General features: G+C 44.2%; 1 protein-coding gene across 4 annotated transcripts in view; it reads left to right on the forward strand.

Annotated features, from left to right (window-relative positions):
* Positions 1 to 10,051, forward strand: part of LOC309601880 (NAD-dependent malic enzyme, mitochondrial) — a 34,994-nt gene extending 24,943 nt beyond the window's left edge. For 2 of the 4 annotated variants that reach the window (XM_082335121.1, XM_082335122.1), the window contains 5 exons: positions 1,306 to 1,448; positions 4,905 to 5,007; positions 5,632 to 5,702; positions 6,419 to 6,517; positions 6,898 to 10,051. In XM_082335121.1, the coding sequence (XP_082191247.1) occupies positions 1,306 to 1,448; positions 4,905 to 5,007; positions 5,632 to 5,702; positions 6,419 to 6,517; positions 6,898 to 7,047 (566 nt within the window). In that variant the 3' untranslated portion in view covers positions 7,048 to 10,051. Of the gene's footprint in view, positions 1 to 1,305; positions 1,449 to 4,904; positions 5,008 to 5,631; positions 5,703 to 6,418; positions 6,559 to 6,897 lie in introns of those variants that run through there. The other 2 variants (XR_014230605.1, XM_082335123.1) reach the window with 2 other exon arrangements.
* Positions 10,052 to 11,803: the final 1,752 nt, after the last annotated feature.

The raw sequence follows: 11,803 nt of genomic DNA on the forward strand, positions 1-11,803 counted from the left end.
AACTTAAGTCATTTTTTTTTTTCTGACTTCCCTTCCCCCAGTCAGCTTCTCTGGCCAGAATCTGCCAGAAGCATGGCTTGAAGGAGCTGTGTCATACTGCAGATCACCAATACCTGTTAGGTCACTGACATACGTAGGTATTGATTTATAACTGGCTGTATGCAGAGGTCAGATGGGATGACAGGTATTTCCTGGTACAACTCTGCAATTTCCTTTGCACATAGAATCACAGAATCGTTAAGGTTGGAAAAGACCCTTAAGATCATCGAGTCCAACCGTTAACCTATCACTGCCAAGTCCACCACTAAACCATGGCCCTATGCACCACGTCTGCCCTTCTTTTAAATACCTCCAGGGATGGAGACTCAGCCCCTGCCCTGGGCAGCCTGGGCCAGGGCCTGGCAGCCCTTTGGGGGAAGAAGTTTTTCCTAATACCCAACCCAAACCTGCCCTGGCGCAGCTTGAGGCCGTTCCCTCTCGTCCCATCGCTTGTTCCTGGGGAGCAGAGACCGACCCCCCCGGCTCCAGCCTCCTTTCAGGCCGTTGCAGAGAGCGATGAGGGCTCCCCTCAGCCTCCTCTTCTCCAGGCTGAGCCCCCCCAGCTCCCCCAGCCGCTCCTCCCCAGCCTTGTGCTCCAGCCCCTGCCCCAGCCTCGCTGCCCTGCTCTGGCCACGCTCCAGCCCCTCCATGGCCGCCTTGGGGTGCGGGGCCCAGCGCTGAGCACAGCATTCGAGGGGCGGCCTCACCAGTGCCCAGCGCAGGGGCACCATCCCCTCCCTGCTCCTGCTGGCCACACCGTTCCTGATACAAGCCAGGTGCATGATTTATTTGGAAAAGTTTTTTTGGCCGAGTAGCTACCCTGAAGTTTGTAGCTGGCGTACAAATGTACAGCATTTTTATGTATTTGTACCTATGTGTTTGGCTGTGGTCAGAAATACCGATATTGAGGGATGCTGCATTGCACAGTTAACACCCAGCTAGGATGAATCATCTGTGAAGAATCTGGAGTTCCCACTTCCTTATCCAGGGCAGTGATGAGTGTTCTTTACACAGATCAATACAAAAAAATCATGTAAAATAGGCTTTTGGAACACATCAATTAGATGTTCCTGTGAAAATGAGAATTTTAAGCAGCCACTACCAGAGCAGTGCCTGGTTTCCATCTCCTGCTGCTAGAAAAGCCTGTGATGCTTTGCTCCGAGTGGGAGACTTCAGGGGTGGCGTGAACTTAATCTACAGTCGCTGTCATCTGCCCTGAGGCAGTCAAGTATTGATTCTATTTTTATGTGTTTCCATTGACTTCAGGAGTTGCAGGAGCTGGGCGGCTCTTCTCTCAGGATGTGATCAAGGCAATGGCTTCCATCAATGAGCGACCCATAATATTTGCACTAAGTAACCCTACAGTGAAAGCCGAATGCACAGCAGAGGAAGCATATACATTAACAGAGGTATGTAATGTTTAGAAATGTTGACCTATTGGCACTTAGTGATAGAAGTGTTTACTGAGTGTGAGAATGCAAGAACTCAAATTATTTTATTACTACTTGGACTCACTGACATAATACTACGGATATTTCTTGTCTTCTGGCAAAAGTAAACGGAGGTGATTTGAAAAGAAGTCTTGATTATATATTATTATTATTATATATTATATATATATTATAATAATGACATTTTGCAAAGCTTAAAATACCTTAAATCTTGTTATTACTTTTTAAAAGAATGACCACTAGGTACTGTTTCATAGCTTTGATCAATTACTTGACCACGCTTTTTAATTATTTCGGGTTTTGAAGAAACATCTTATGTTAACGTCGTAATAGAGACTAGGTCCAACCTTTAAAATGTAACGGCTGAATGAAGTCCTTAAAGCAGGTAACATCCTTGCGATCCATCCAGGAATTCTGCTCTGCACTCAGTCATTTCCTAGCGTCTGCAGGTCAGAACTCGTATCATTAACAGTGACCCGTGAAGACCTGTGCTTCCAGCGCAGGAGCCTGTGGTGGCCCTCCGTCCTCGTGTTCCCCTCTCGTACCGTCTGTGTCTCCTACACTGCCACCACCAAGCGCTGAAAGGATTGAACCAAGAATAAACACACCTCGTTCTGTGCCATGACCTCAAAGCCATTACGCTGTGGGGTGCTCGGGAGGGTGGAGGTTGGGGTTTTGGGGTGAGTTTTTTAATAACGTTATCACCAGCGCATCCAGACCTTGGTTTTGCCTTTAATGAAGCAAGTCTTTCATCCTTCTGCACAACTTTTTAGATAAAACTAATCATCTTTGAAGAGAGCCTGAGGGGAAGGAGGTGGGGGCAAGGGAGCATCAGGCAGGCAGAGCGTTAACATTTTGAACTGGCGTTAACGTGTTTGACTTTTAACATTTTGAACTGGCTGGTAATGCCTTTCCTTGACATCGTAGGCTCCAGCTCGCTGTGATCTCTCCACAGGGCCTGCCTGCAGACTTCAGGGGTGGGGCTTGTGAAAAGACAACTGTTTTTTGCTTTTTTATTTAAATACAGTCCCAAATCAAGTGACTCATATGTGAAAATGAGTGGGTGGAGACCTTTCTTTGCTTCTTGATGCAGAACTATGAACTCCTTCCTTCCGATCTTAGCGTGGCTCAGTTTCCAGCATTACAACCTCAGCGGTGTTCGCTTCACATCGGGAAGGGCAGAACTCCATCGTCTCCTTTTGGCTCCCAGATTCTTTTCCATGTTACTGGGCCCGTCAGCTCGGAGGGAACTCTTGCTACAGAGATTTGTAGGTCCACAGTGAGCCCTAGGCAGGAATAACAGCCTCTGGACAAAATCTAGACCTTAGCTTTTAATAGTAAATGAGAACACTTTTAAATGAAGACGGTTTAAGCTCTCGGATTTCTTGCATTAGCCGGAATAGTGAGTTGGGCAGTGTTTCAGTCTATAAAATTAAATCCCAATATCTTGGATAGAAAGTAAACAAGAGTTATACAGCCAAGCCCTTAGCTGGTAAAAATAAATGTAAAAACTACTGGCATCTCTGATGGCTGAATGAGGCCAGCAGCACGATTAGAGGGAGAATCAGCCTCGTTTTTGCTTTCATTATTTATAGAATATCAACAGAGCAGTAGGTGTTTTAAGGGAAGAGGCTCTCTTGTTCCCCAGGGCTGTGTGTTGAGTCCCAAGGAGCTGGACCTCAGGGTAGTTGTCGCTATCAGATGTGGAAGCAAGACAGTGCTGGTTAGATTCAGATGTGATAACATGTCTTGACTGAAGTAGCTGGGTGAGCATAGTGCTATTTAAAAAGTTTGTGCCAAATGGAGAGAGGATCTTTGGTTTTTTTCCTGTATTGGGTCCCTATGTCCTTTTATTCGTGATTTTCCATATGTTATTATTTCTAGACATGGGTTATTTGGACAGTTAAATATCACTGGTCAGTAAATGAATGGATGCAATTTTGTTCCAGTCCTTATTAATAAATTTTGTAATGTTTCTGTCTCTTTAGGCTTTTCTCCATATCTAATGTTTGTTTTCATAATGCTCTTTAGTTCTCTGAAATGTACTCGGTTTACCCACAGTTTGCCCTTCAAAACGTATAATATTTTTCCCTTCAAGATACAGTAATTACCTAGAAAAATCTTCTCTGACTTTACGTACTTTGTCATTTAACTTACAAAGTTTGTCAGGCAATTAGGGATCAGAGCTGTCAGCCCCGTGTGTCTCCTGGCCTTGGGAATAGCCTAATCCTGGCTCGTGTCTTAGGCTAAACTAGGAAGTCGGTAAGGAAATGAAGATATCATCACTAACCTTTTATTCCATATTCTTTTTCCACTAGATGGCACCTGTAAAAGCCTGACAGTGCTTTAGTGCCCTCTGCCACTGTGTATTGTGTGGGCTTTTGTGGCGTTTTAATTTTCCTTGTCTTTTGGTTCTCAAATACATCCCTATATTTTGCTCCCTCCACAAAAAAATCTATCGTCATGGGTATGCCCTAACATTCAAACCTAGTTCCCGAGTCTTAGCTGCTTTGGTAATTTGTTCTCAAAGGCAGTGGTCCTGGGGAGCCTTAAATATTTTCAAGTAATGTTATTAAACCTGTTACTCAAAAGATTTTAAGTCAAGATTTTTTGCTTACGGGGGTTTCACTGCTTGAGGAAAGGGTCATTTATCTGTCTGGAGGGTGTATTTCACACTTCAAACTCCGGATTTGTTTTAGTATTTCGTGCTGATTAAAATCCTTTTCAAAGGAAGGACGAGCAAACTGCATTATTGGCTCCTCTCAGGTCTCTCAACAATAAAAGTACGATAGAGCAGTCCCTCCCTTCGCCCTCCCACCCATCAGTGAAAAAGTGGCCTTTTGTTACTGTACTTTTATTTCAGTCTCCTTTTGGAAGTGGCCATTATTCAGCTGCCTTTGCCCAGTCCCTACAGTGGTGGGTCCTGGCTCGTGGCCACGGTTCCTGATAGATTAACACACAAGTACTTAATTTTGTGCGGGAGTAGTTCCTCTAAGTCATCGCTGTCTTAAAGAACGACGAATGGTAAAACAAATAGATTGCTTCCAAGCTGCACAATTCAATGTGTATACTTGCCTCTTTTGCTTTCCAGATGTTTGCTGCAGAAACATGCAGATGCTGACTGATTCTTGTATCTCTTCCAGGCCTTACTGGAAAGGGTGGGTTATGGCTGTTGTCATTCTGGGATTGTAGAAATTGAGTCAGCCAGGGATTTAAGTTTGCGCTTGAATCCAGTTGCGTTCAGTAGGGCCTTTTTTGCATCTGGCTGTGTGCTCAGGTACCTTCCTGACTCAGTCCCAGAGCTGATGGGGAGCTGGAGGACTCTGGTGTCCCTGTATTTCTTAATGACTGTACTGCTCCATACTGGTGGCTCTTCAGAAGCTGCCCGACGGTGATTATTTCTCTGTTTAACAGGGCCGTTGCTTGTTTGCCAGTGGCAGTCCCTTCGAGCTGGTGACTCTGAAAGATGGAAGAACCTTCAAACCAGGCCAAGGAAACAATGCTTATATTTTTCCAGGTAATTAATAAAATTGTCGTCTTTTAATCTTTAAGACTAGGCGATTAGCACCTCTTCTTGGGTTCCCTTGCTATACTAGGCGCAGTTAGCGAAGCAGCATGAAGAGGTGTTACCAGAATTTAAAGCCGAGAACTCAATCAGAAGAATGAATTGAAGAAAAGCAGTTAAGGATGGATGTTAGGCGTGTGCAGCTACATATGTGACACGCGCAGAGTGAGCTCACCCAACTGGATATTTCTAAGAAAACAAAAGGCTTTGAAAGCTGCTGCGTTACGGGTTCTTCTGCTTGTTTTTTTTTTTGGGGGGGGGAAGGAGAAAATAAGTGTCAATATGCTCCTCTTGAAGTTACGTCTGCACAAGCGAGGTTACAAAAGAAGCACTAGGGTTATTTCTCTGCCTTCCCCTTTCTCTCCCTTTCCTCCCTGAGCGGCTAAGCTCCAACCCCTTGTCAAAAGCCACCTATTATGGTAAATGACTAGCACACACGGTAATAGTTTTGCGAATGTGTGTAGAAAGCTATGGGAAGATTCTTAAAAATAACATTCTAGATGACTCGCAGCTTCTCGGCAGCAGGCTGCATGTTTTAAAAGGATGTGGCCCTAATTGGCAATAATTTTATTGTAGGCGTGGCTCTCGCTGTGATCCTCAGCAGTGTTCGACATATTAGTGATAAGGTTTTCCTAGAAGCTGCTAAGGTAAGTGTGGAAGCAGTGTAGGCCGTGGCTTCTGACATGACGGTGGATGGCATGATGGGCAATTTCTCAAATCTTGCTGAAACTCTCTGGTTCCCTGTTTGATTTCTCTTGGTTTTATCCCTCTCCAAAGGAAAAAAAAAATGGATTTTGATCAAATAAAATTGTGAAAAGTATCAGCTTCCATTGCAATATTAATTTTTTTCATCCAGAAACCAAACACCCAAATCCACCCGTGTGTAAATTGCCTCCCAGCCTTGTAGGGCTGGCAGCTGGCCCGATGCCTCCTCCCGCCCCGCTCTGGGTTCCACGGGTGGTGGTGTGGTCGGGGATGCACGTGGCCTCCAGGCTCCCATCCTCTCCTGCCTTTCCACCCTGGAGCAGGAGCACCTACCACATCGGAGTAGCCAGGGACTCAACTGGCCAAACGCACGGGCGGTTCTGCAGGCACGTTGCACTTTTACAACTTCCGTGGTTATGGGTCGTTCAGCCTCCAAAAAAAATAAGATCTTATTTTGCTAAATGCTTACAAGCAGAATTTGCTGATACGGGCACAGATGGATCTTTGAGAATTTTGAGATTTTTGACTGCCTTATTCAAGTGGTTTGGGAGCACTCTAGTAGTAAGACGACTGCAACTTGTTTCTCTCAGGTGTTTTAGCACGTTATTGGTCCCATGTGGGATGCAGTAAATGGAGCTTGTTTGTTTTTGTAACTCAGGCATTGGCAGAACAGTTGACCGATGAAGAACTTGCACAAGGAAGACTTTATCCTCCGCTGTCTAATATCAGGGAAGTTTCTATTTATATTGCTGTCAAGGTGAGTATGAAGCATAAAAGCGGACTGGACGAAAAGTGTTTTATGTGTATATTAAGCTGCTGAATTGCACAGTATGGCCCTTGAACACCAGGTGCTTGGGCACAAAATACCCAGTTCTTTGTGCCTTTAATAAGAGACACTTAGAAAAATTCTGAGTTTATTGGATGCTTCGGTTTGGCAGTGACGATGGGCCAAAATTATGCTCCTTTGATTTCTGAAAGTAAGTTTTCAGATCCCTGGTAAGGCATTTGGGAATTGTACAAAAGACTTCGGTGTTCGTCTTTATCCGGTTTGTGAGTCCTAAACATATTGCAGCGGAAGCATGGAGGTTATGTGAACGTAGTAAAAGGCACAAACTGCATGGTGATTTAACTTTGCAGGTTATGGAGTTTTTGTACGCAAACAACATGGCTTTCCATTACCCTGAACCTGCAGACAAGAACCGTTACATTCGCTCAAAGGTTTGGACCTACGAGTACGAATCCTTCATGCCAGATGTGTACGACTGGCCTGAATCTAAGGTTCACTGAGGCATCAGAAGATCGCACTCCTCAGGCAGTATCTTCTACTCTGCAGGGATCCCTTTTTCAGACCAATTTAAATCATGATCTTTGAGTCCTGTAATTTATTTTCGCTCGTTTTGTTGTCTTTTTTCTTTCCCCTTCTACCCTGTTTTTCACTTGACGTAGATTGCTCCCCACTCTCCCAAGTACCTGATAAACCATATGGATGATGGCATCCGTCACGGGAATGAGAGAGCTCTCCAAAATTAATTTAAATAATGACATTGCGTTTCTAGCTTACTGGCACCACACGAAAGAATTCCATTCGTGATGTTTTAGCGACGTGCATTTGATGATGAACTATAGCTCTCTCATCACTGCTGATTTCCAGAATGATTTATTTCTGCTTTTAATAATCAGTCTTCTAATTGTCCTAGTGTTGTCACGCTGCGTTATCTGTGACATCACCAGAGAGCATTTGTCAAAAAAAAAAAAAGACAGCTTAAGACAAATTTAACAGTCTAACGGGCTTTCTGTTTTGTCTGATGTTTAAAGATGCCCGTGTCCAGACTTCCTTGGGGCATCGGCTGCTCCGTTTCTTTGAACGTGCTTTGAGGAGCAGCGTGGTGCGCCCATGTGGCACCTGCAGCAATGTTTGTGCTTCGTGTTCTCATTGTCGTGTGAAATCCGTTATCAGGAAAAACGTGACCTAGTTAAAATTATCCTTGGAAAGCCTGAAAATAATATTAATCACTTAACAGCTTATAAAAACAAAGCTACACTGTTGCATAATAAATTCTATCATGTAAAGGCAGGACCTGAAGTAATTTACGGAAATCTTTTAGAGTTTTTACAAGGAGATTTTCTGCAGTGGACTCCAAGGTGATGTACCGAAGGATTTTTGTTTCATTTGTTAATTTTTTCAAGGTTCTGTTTCTTCGAAGCTAAATTGTTTTCTCCCTCGCATACCCTCGTTCTCACAAAAAGGCTCGCGTGTGATGTTTTCATGACATCGCCGACTCAAAAACTCCTAAGTTGCCGCTTTGAACAACCCCGCCACACGCACCCGATGAAGCTGAAACAGAAAGCGTTACAGGCAGCTATTGACACGCACATTTACAGAAGTTTGACTCTTTCTTGCGGTCTCAGTCCAGTATATTCCGTTCAGTTTGAATACAGGACTGGAAAGACCGAATGCTTAGAAGCTCAAAGTTGACCACTTCCATCTTCCTCTCTCCATTTACAGGTTGAATTTGTCAGGTTTTTTGTGTAAAAGCAAAAATTGCGAGTTGAAGTTTTCCTTGCAACGGGTAGTACTGCACATTCGATACAGATCCCACAATGCGCATTCCTTTTCATTTTCTTCATAGCAGGTTGGAGTGCCCTCCATTACTTTGTATCAGCAGGCAAGGCCACACATGATAGTTACTGCCCGTGACTTCTCTAAATCTGGTCTGTGGAACAAGAACAGTGGCACGTCAGGAACAGAAATAATGTGCTGTGCCATAGTTTGCTGCATCAAGGCAAAAAAAAGGACAAAAATAAATAGATAGATAGATGTAAAAGGGCTATACTGCCAAACTTGAAGCCGGAATCCAAAGAGATGGAGTAAAGCTTGCTTAGGATTTATCCATGGCAAGTACCTCTCTCGTATCCTCATTTATATCAGATATAAATCCGCAGTCTCCACAGAATAGGTCCAAAAAAGAACAGGGAAAATGGTCTCTGTACCCCCTTGGACATGGTCTCTGTCGCTTACAGCCTCGTATCTGATTTGAAAATGATGTTCATGTATTAGATAAAAAGAACGGTAAACTTTGGGAAGGCTTTACCTAAGTGAGGAAAGAAGACTGATTATATAAACGCAGAAAATAGCGATGTGGGGAAAAAAACTGCGTATTCAAACTGTGGTAAAGTGCTGTCTGGTGGGGCTCGAAATGCTACATTGCCAAGCTGGGCAACGTACGTGGTTTGCAACTTGTATATGTAAGTATATGTACAAAAAAGACCAACACACACATATGATGTTTTTACAAAGAATGCTTTTTTCATCTATTTTTGCTATGCCTGGTTTTTATTGTATTTAAATTTGTGATCTTACTGAAAAATTATTTATTTAGTGTACAAATTATTTTTACCTTCTGAAAATTCAACTCTAGCTGAAGCCTGTTGCAGTGTGTCAGTGGAGTTCTGCATCATTGGATTCAAGTATATTGGGAACGCACACTTCCTCGCTTCTGCCAACGTATTAATGAGGCAGACGAGTAACAAAAATACCCCATGCACTGATTTTGTGTCCTGGCTGAGAATGATCGCAGAGGCAGGGCAATCGGTCCGCAAATATAACTCTGTCTTACAAAATAAAGATCTGCATCCATCTCTTCAGTCTGATTATTTGTTTTCAGGTAAGAAGCGCAGGCGTGGTTCATAATCGGTGGGCATTGATAGTACTCAGGAAAACCTGGCGCTCGGGGAAAATAGCATTACCTGCGCGCCGCGGGAGGCTGGCTTTGGGTAAGAGTGGTTTCGGTTCCCAAAGGCAGCTACCGCGCAGGAAATTCGCGGTGGCTGCTGTCAAGCCGAGGGAGGATGCCTGTCGCGTGAAGCGCAGTCCTTGCCCCTCCTGGCCCGGGCTCCCTGCTGTCTTTACGCAGACGCCAAGAGCGGCTGTTCAGAACTGGCCAGCAGTGGGATTTTCCCAAGTACAAATGTTCCTGCATAATTTTTCTGGAAATCCTACTGCACAGGTGAGGAAAAAAACAGTCTTTAACCAACTCGGAGGCTCCAGTTACAATACAGCGCTGCCCTGATGGGGCTGCAGATGTGTCGGAGCCGTAAAGAAGGCCTGACTGTGTTTCTAACCTGTCCCAGTTACGGCAGCGAAGTGGTACCAGTTAGACTTCATCTATGCATACGCACCCGTGGACATTGTTTAATCAGGTTCTGTGGATCATCTATAGCTTGCGATATAGACACGGTGGAATTTTACCTTTAATGTATAGCCGTTGTTTTCCGTTAGCAACAGGTAACATGTCAGCTCACAACGTTTTAAGTGCATGTCCCTCTCATCTTTTTCATTATTTTTTTTTATGAAATATATGGATTCATCTTTGGTTTTGTGTATTCTTCAGATCTAATTCATCTTTGAATTAATTACAACTGCTGATCTTGCCGCTTAGTAAGAAACCACAGTATCCTTTTTTGTATTCTACTTCACCTGATTTTTTTTTTTTTTTATTTGCCGGCTTGTTCGAAAGCATTTACCAAATTTACAATTCTCTTACGCAGTACGCGAAGGGAAAAAGTTGTCACCAGGATGCATTTTATAATGCTGCATAGTGTGAGTTAAGCTTATACCGTTCTTTAAAAAAAATACATCACCTAAAGGATGACTAGTGTTCTAGCTCTTCACACAGCCCTGGTGACGTTTGCCCTCTGAACGGTATGGAAGTCTGTCTTTCACGTCTTTTCCCTGAGGATACTATTCTGGATGTACAGAACATGTCGGGGAGGATCAGAAACTCCCACTGAGGTCAGTAACTCAGCCTTTTCCAGAACTGGTCCAAGGCTTGCTTCCTTAAAATCAACAGGAGCAGGACCGAGCCTCTTGGCAGCAACGTCTAGAAATGTCTAGGGGAGGAGAAAGGTACCTAAGGGAGCGCAGCCTTTTTTTTATGAAATACGTGTATTCTTGTTCAAAGATGTTCCAAAGCTTTGTATGTTCCTGAAGCGTACGCCCGCGTGCCAACAGTCGATACGTAGAGGAAGACTATTAAAATGTAGTGGCTGATAGATTTTCAAACCCAAATGTGACTCGTCACTTAAGTTCCTGGTTACGTTTGTGAACAGTGCTGTTTCATGATGTCGTGTTTGTTTTCCGAGCCTAAAATGAAACGAGGTTTCACACGCAGATCGGTGTTTAACAGGTTTCCTGTGGTAGGTGCATGTCTTTGTACTGTTGATTTTTCCAGCACGCTGTTTTGCAGGAGGGGGTAAAGTAACCTTTTATCACACTCCTGGTAGTAACTGTAAAGATAAAGGATACAGCTTTTAGTTTTTCATTAGCAGCCCTATTTAGTGACTGCTCCCGTGGGAGAGTGGGGATCACTACGGTACAGCTACAACTGTGAATGTTAGTTCAGCTGACTCTGGGCCTAAGTAAATCCGAGTTGTCTTCTTTCATTTGCTCTGGGTCTTCTTGACTTCAAAGGTGCAGATTTGAGCACCTCTGTCGTTCGGATAAAGGTATCTACGAGACTCTCAGATCGGACTGTAAAACCGGTTCAGTTTGGACTCCTCTCTCAGCTATAAGTGCTGTTCCTGAGTTTAAGAAAACCACTGTCGTTTTTAGACTCTTTTTAAGATGATGTGTACCGCTATCCCATTTCGTAGCAGCTGTACGTAATGGGCAGGGACTGGTGTTACACTGAATACTGGAGTAAGGAGAAAATCTAGAGCAGAGCTCTCCTGGCACCCACTTGACAGCTGAATTTGAGCCATGTAATTCAGTTGCCGCTGGTGAAGGGACGTCTAATTCTGCGTGGATCTACCTTGACCTACCTACCTACTCCCGAAATACACACGACCGTGGTATCGGAAAGCCTGCGGCTGTTCAGGGTGAACCGCGAGGAAAATTCAGACCTCTGCGTCCCGCCATCGCTTCCCGAATCGCAGCCCGCGGTGAGGATGCAGCTTACTCGTACCTTCTCCGGAGGAACACGTGCTAACAGCTGGATGGTACCTGGGGAATCCGGTACCTGGTGGCACGGTGGATCCTGGCTAC

The sequence above is a fragment of the Platalea leucorodia genome (genome assembly GCF_965183815.1).
Source record: "Platalea leucorodia genome assembly, chromosome: W".
NCBI lineage: Eukaryota > Metazoa > Chordata > Aves > Pelecaniformes > Threskiornithidae > Platalea > Platalea leucorodia.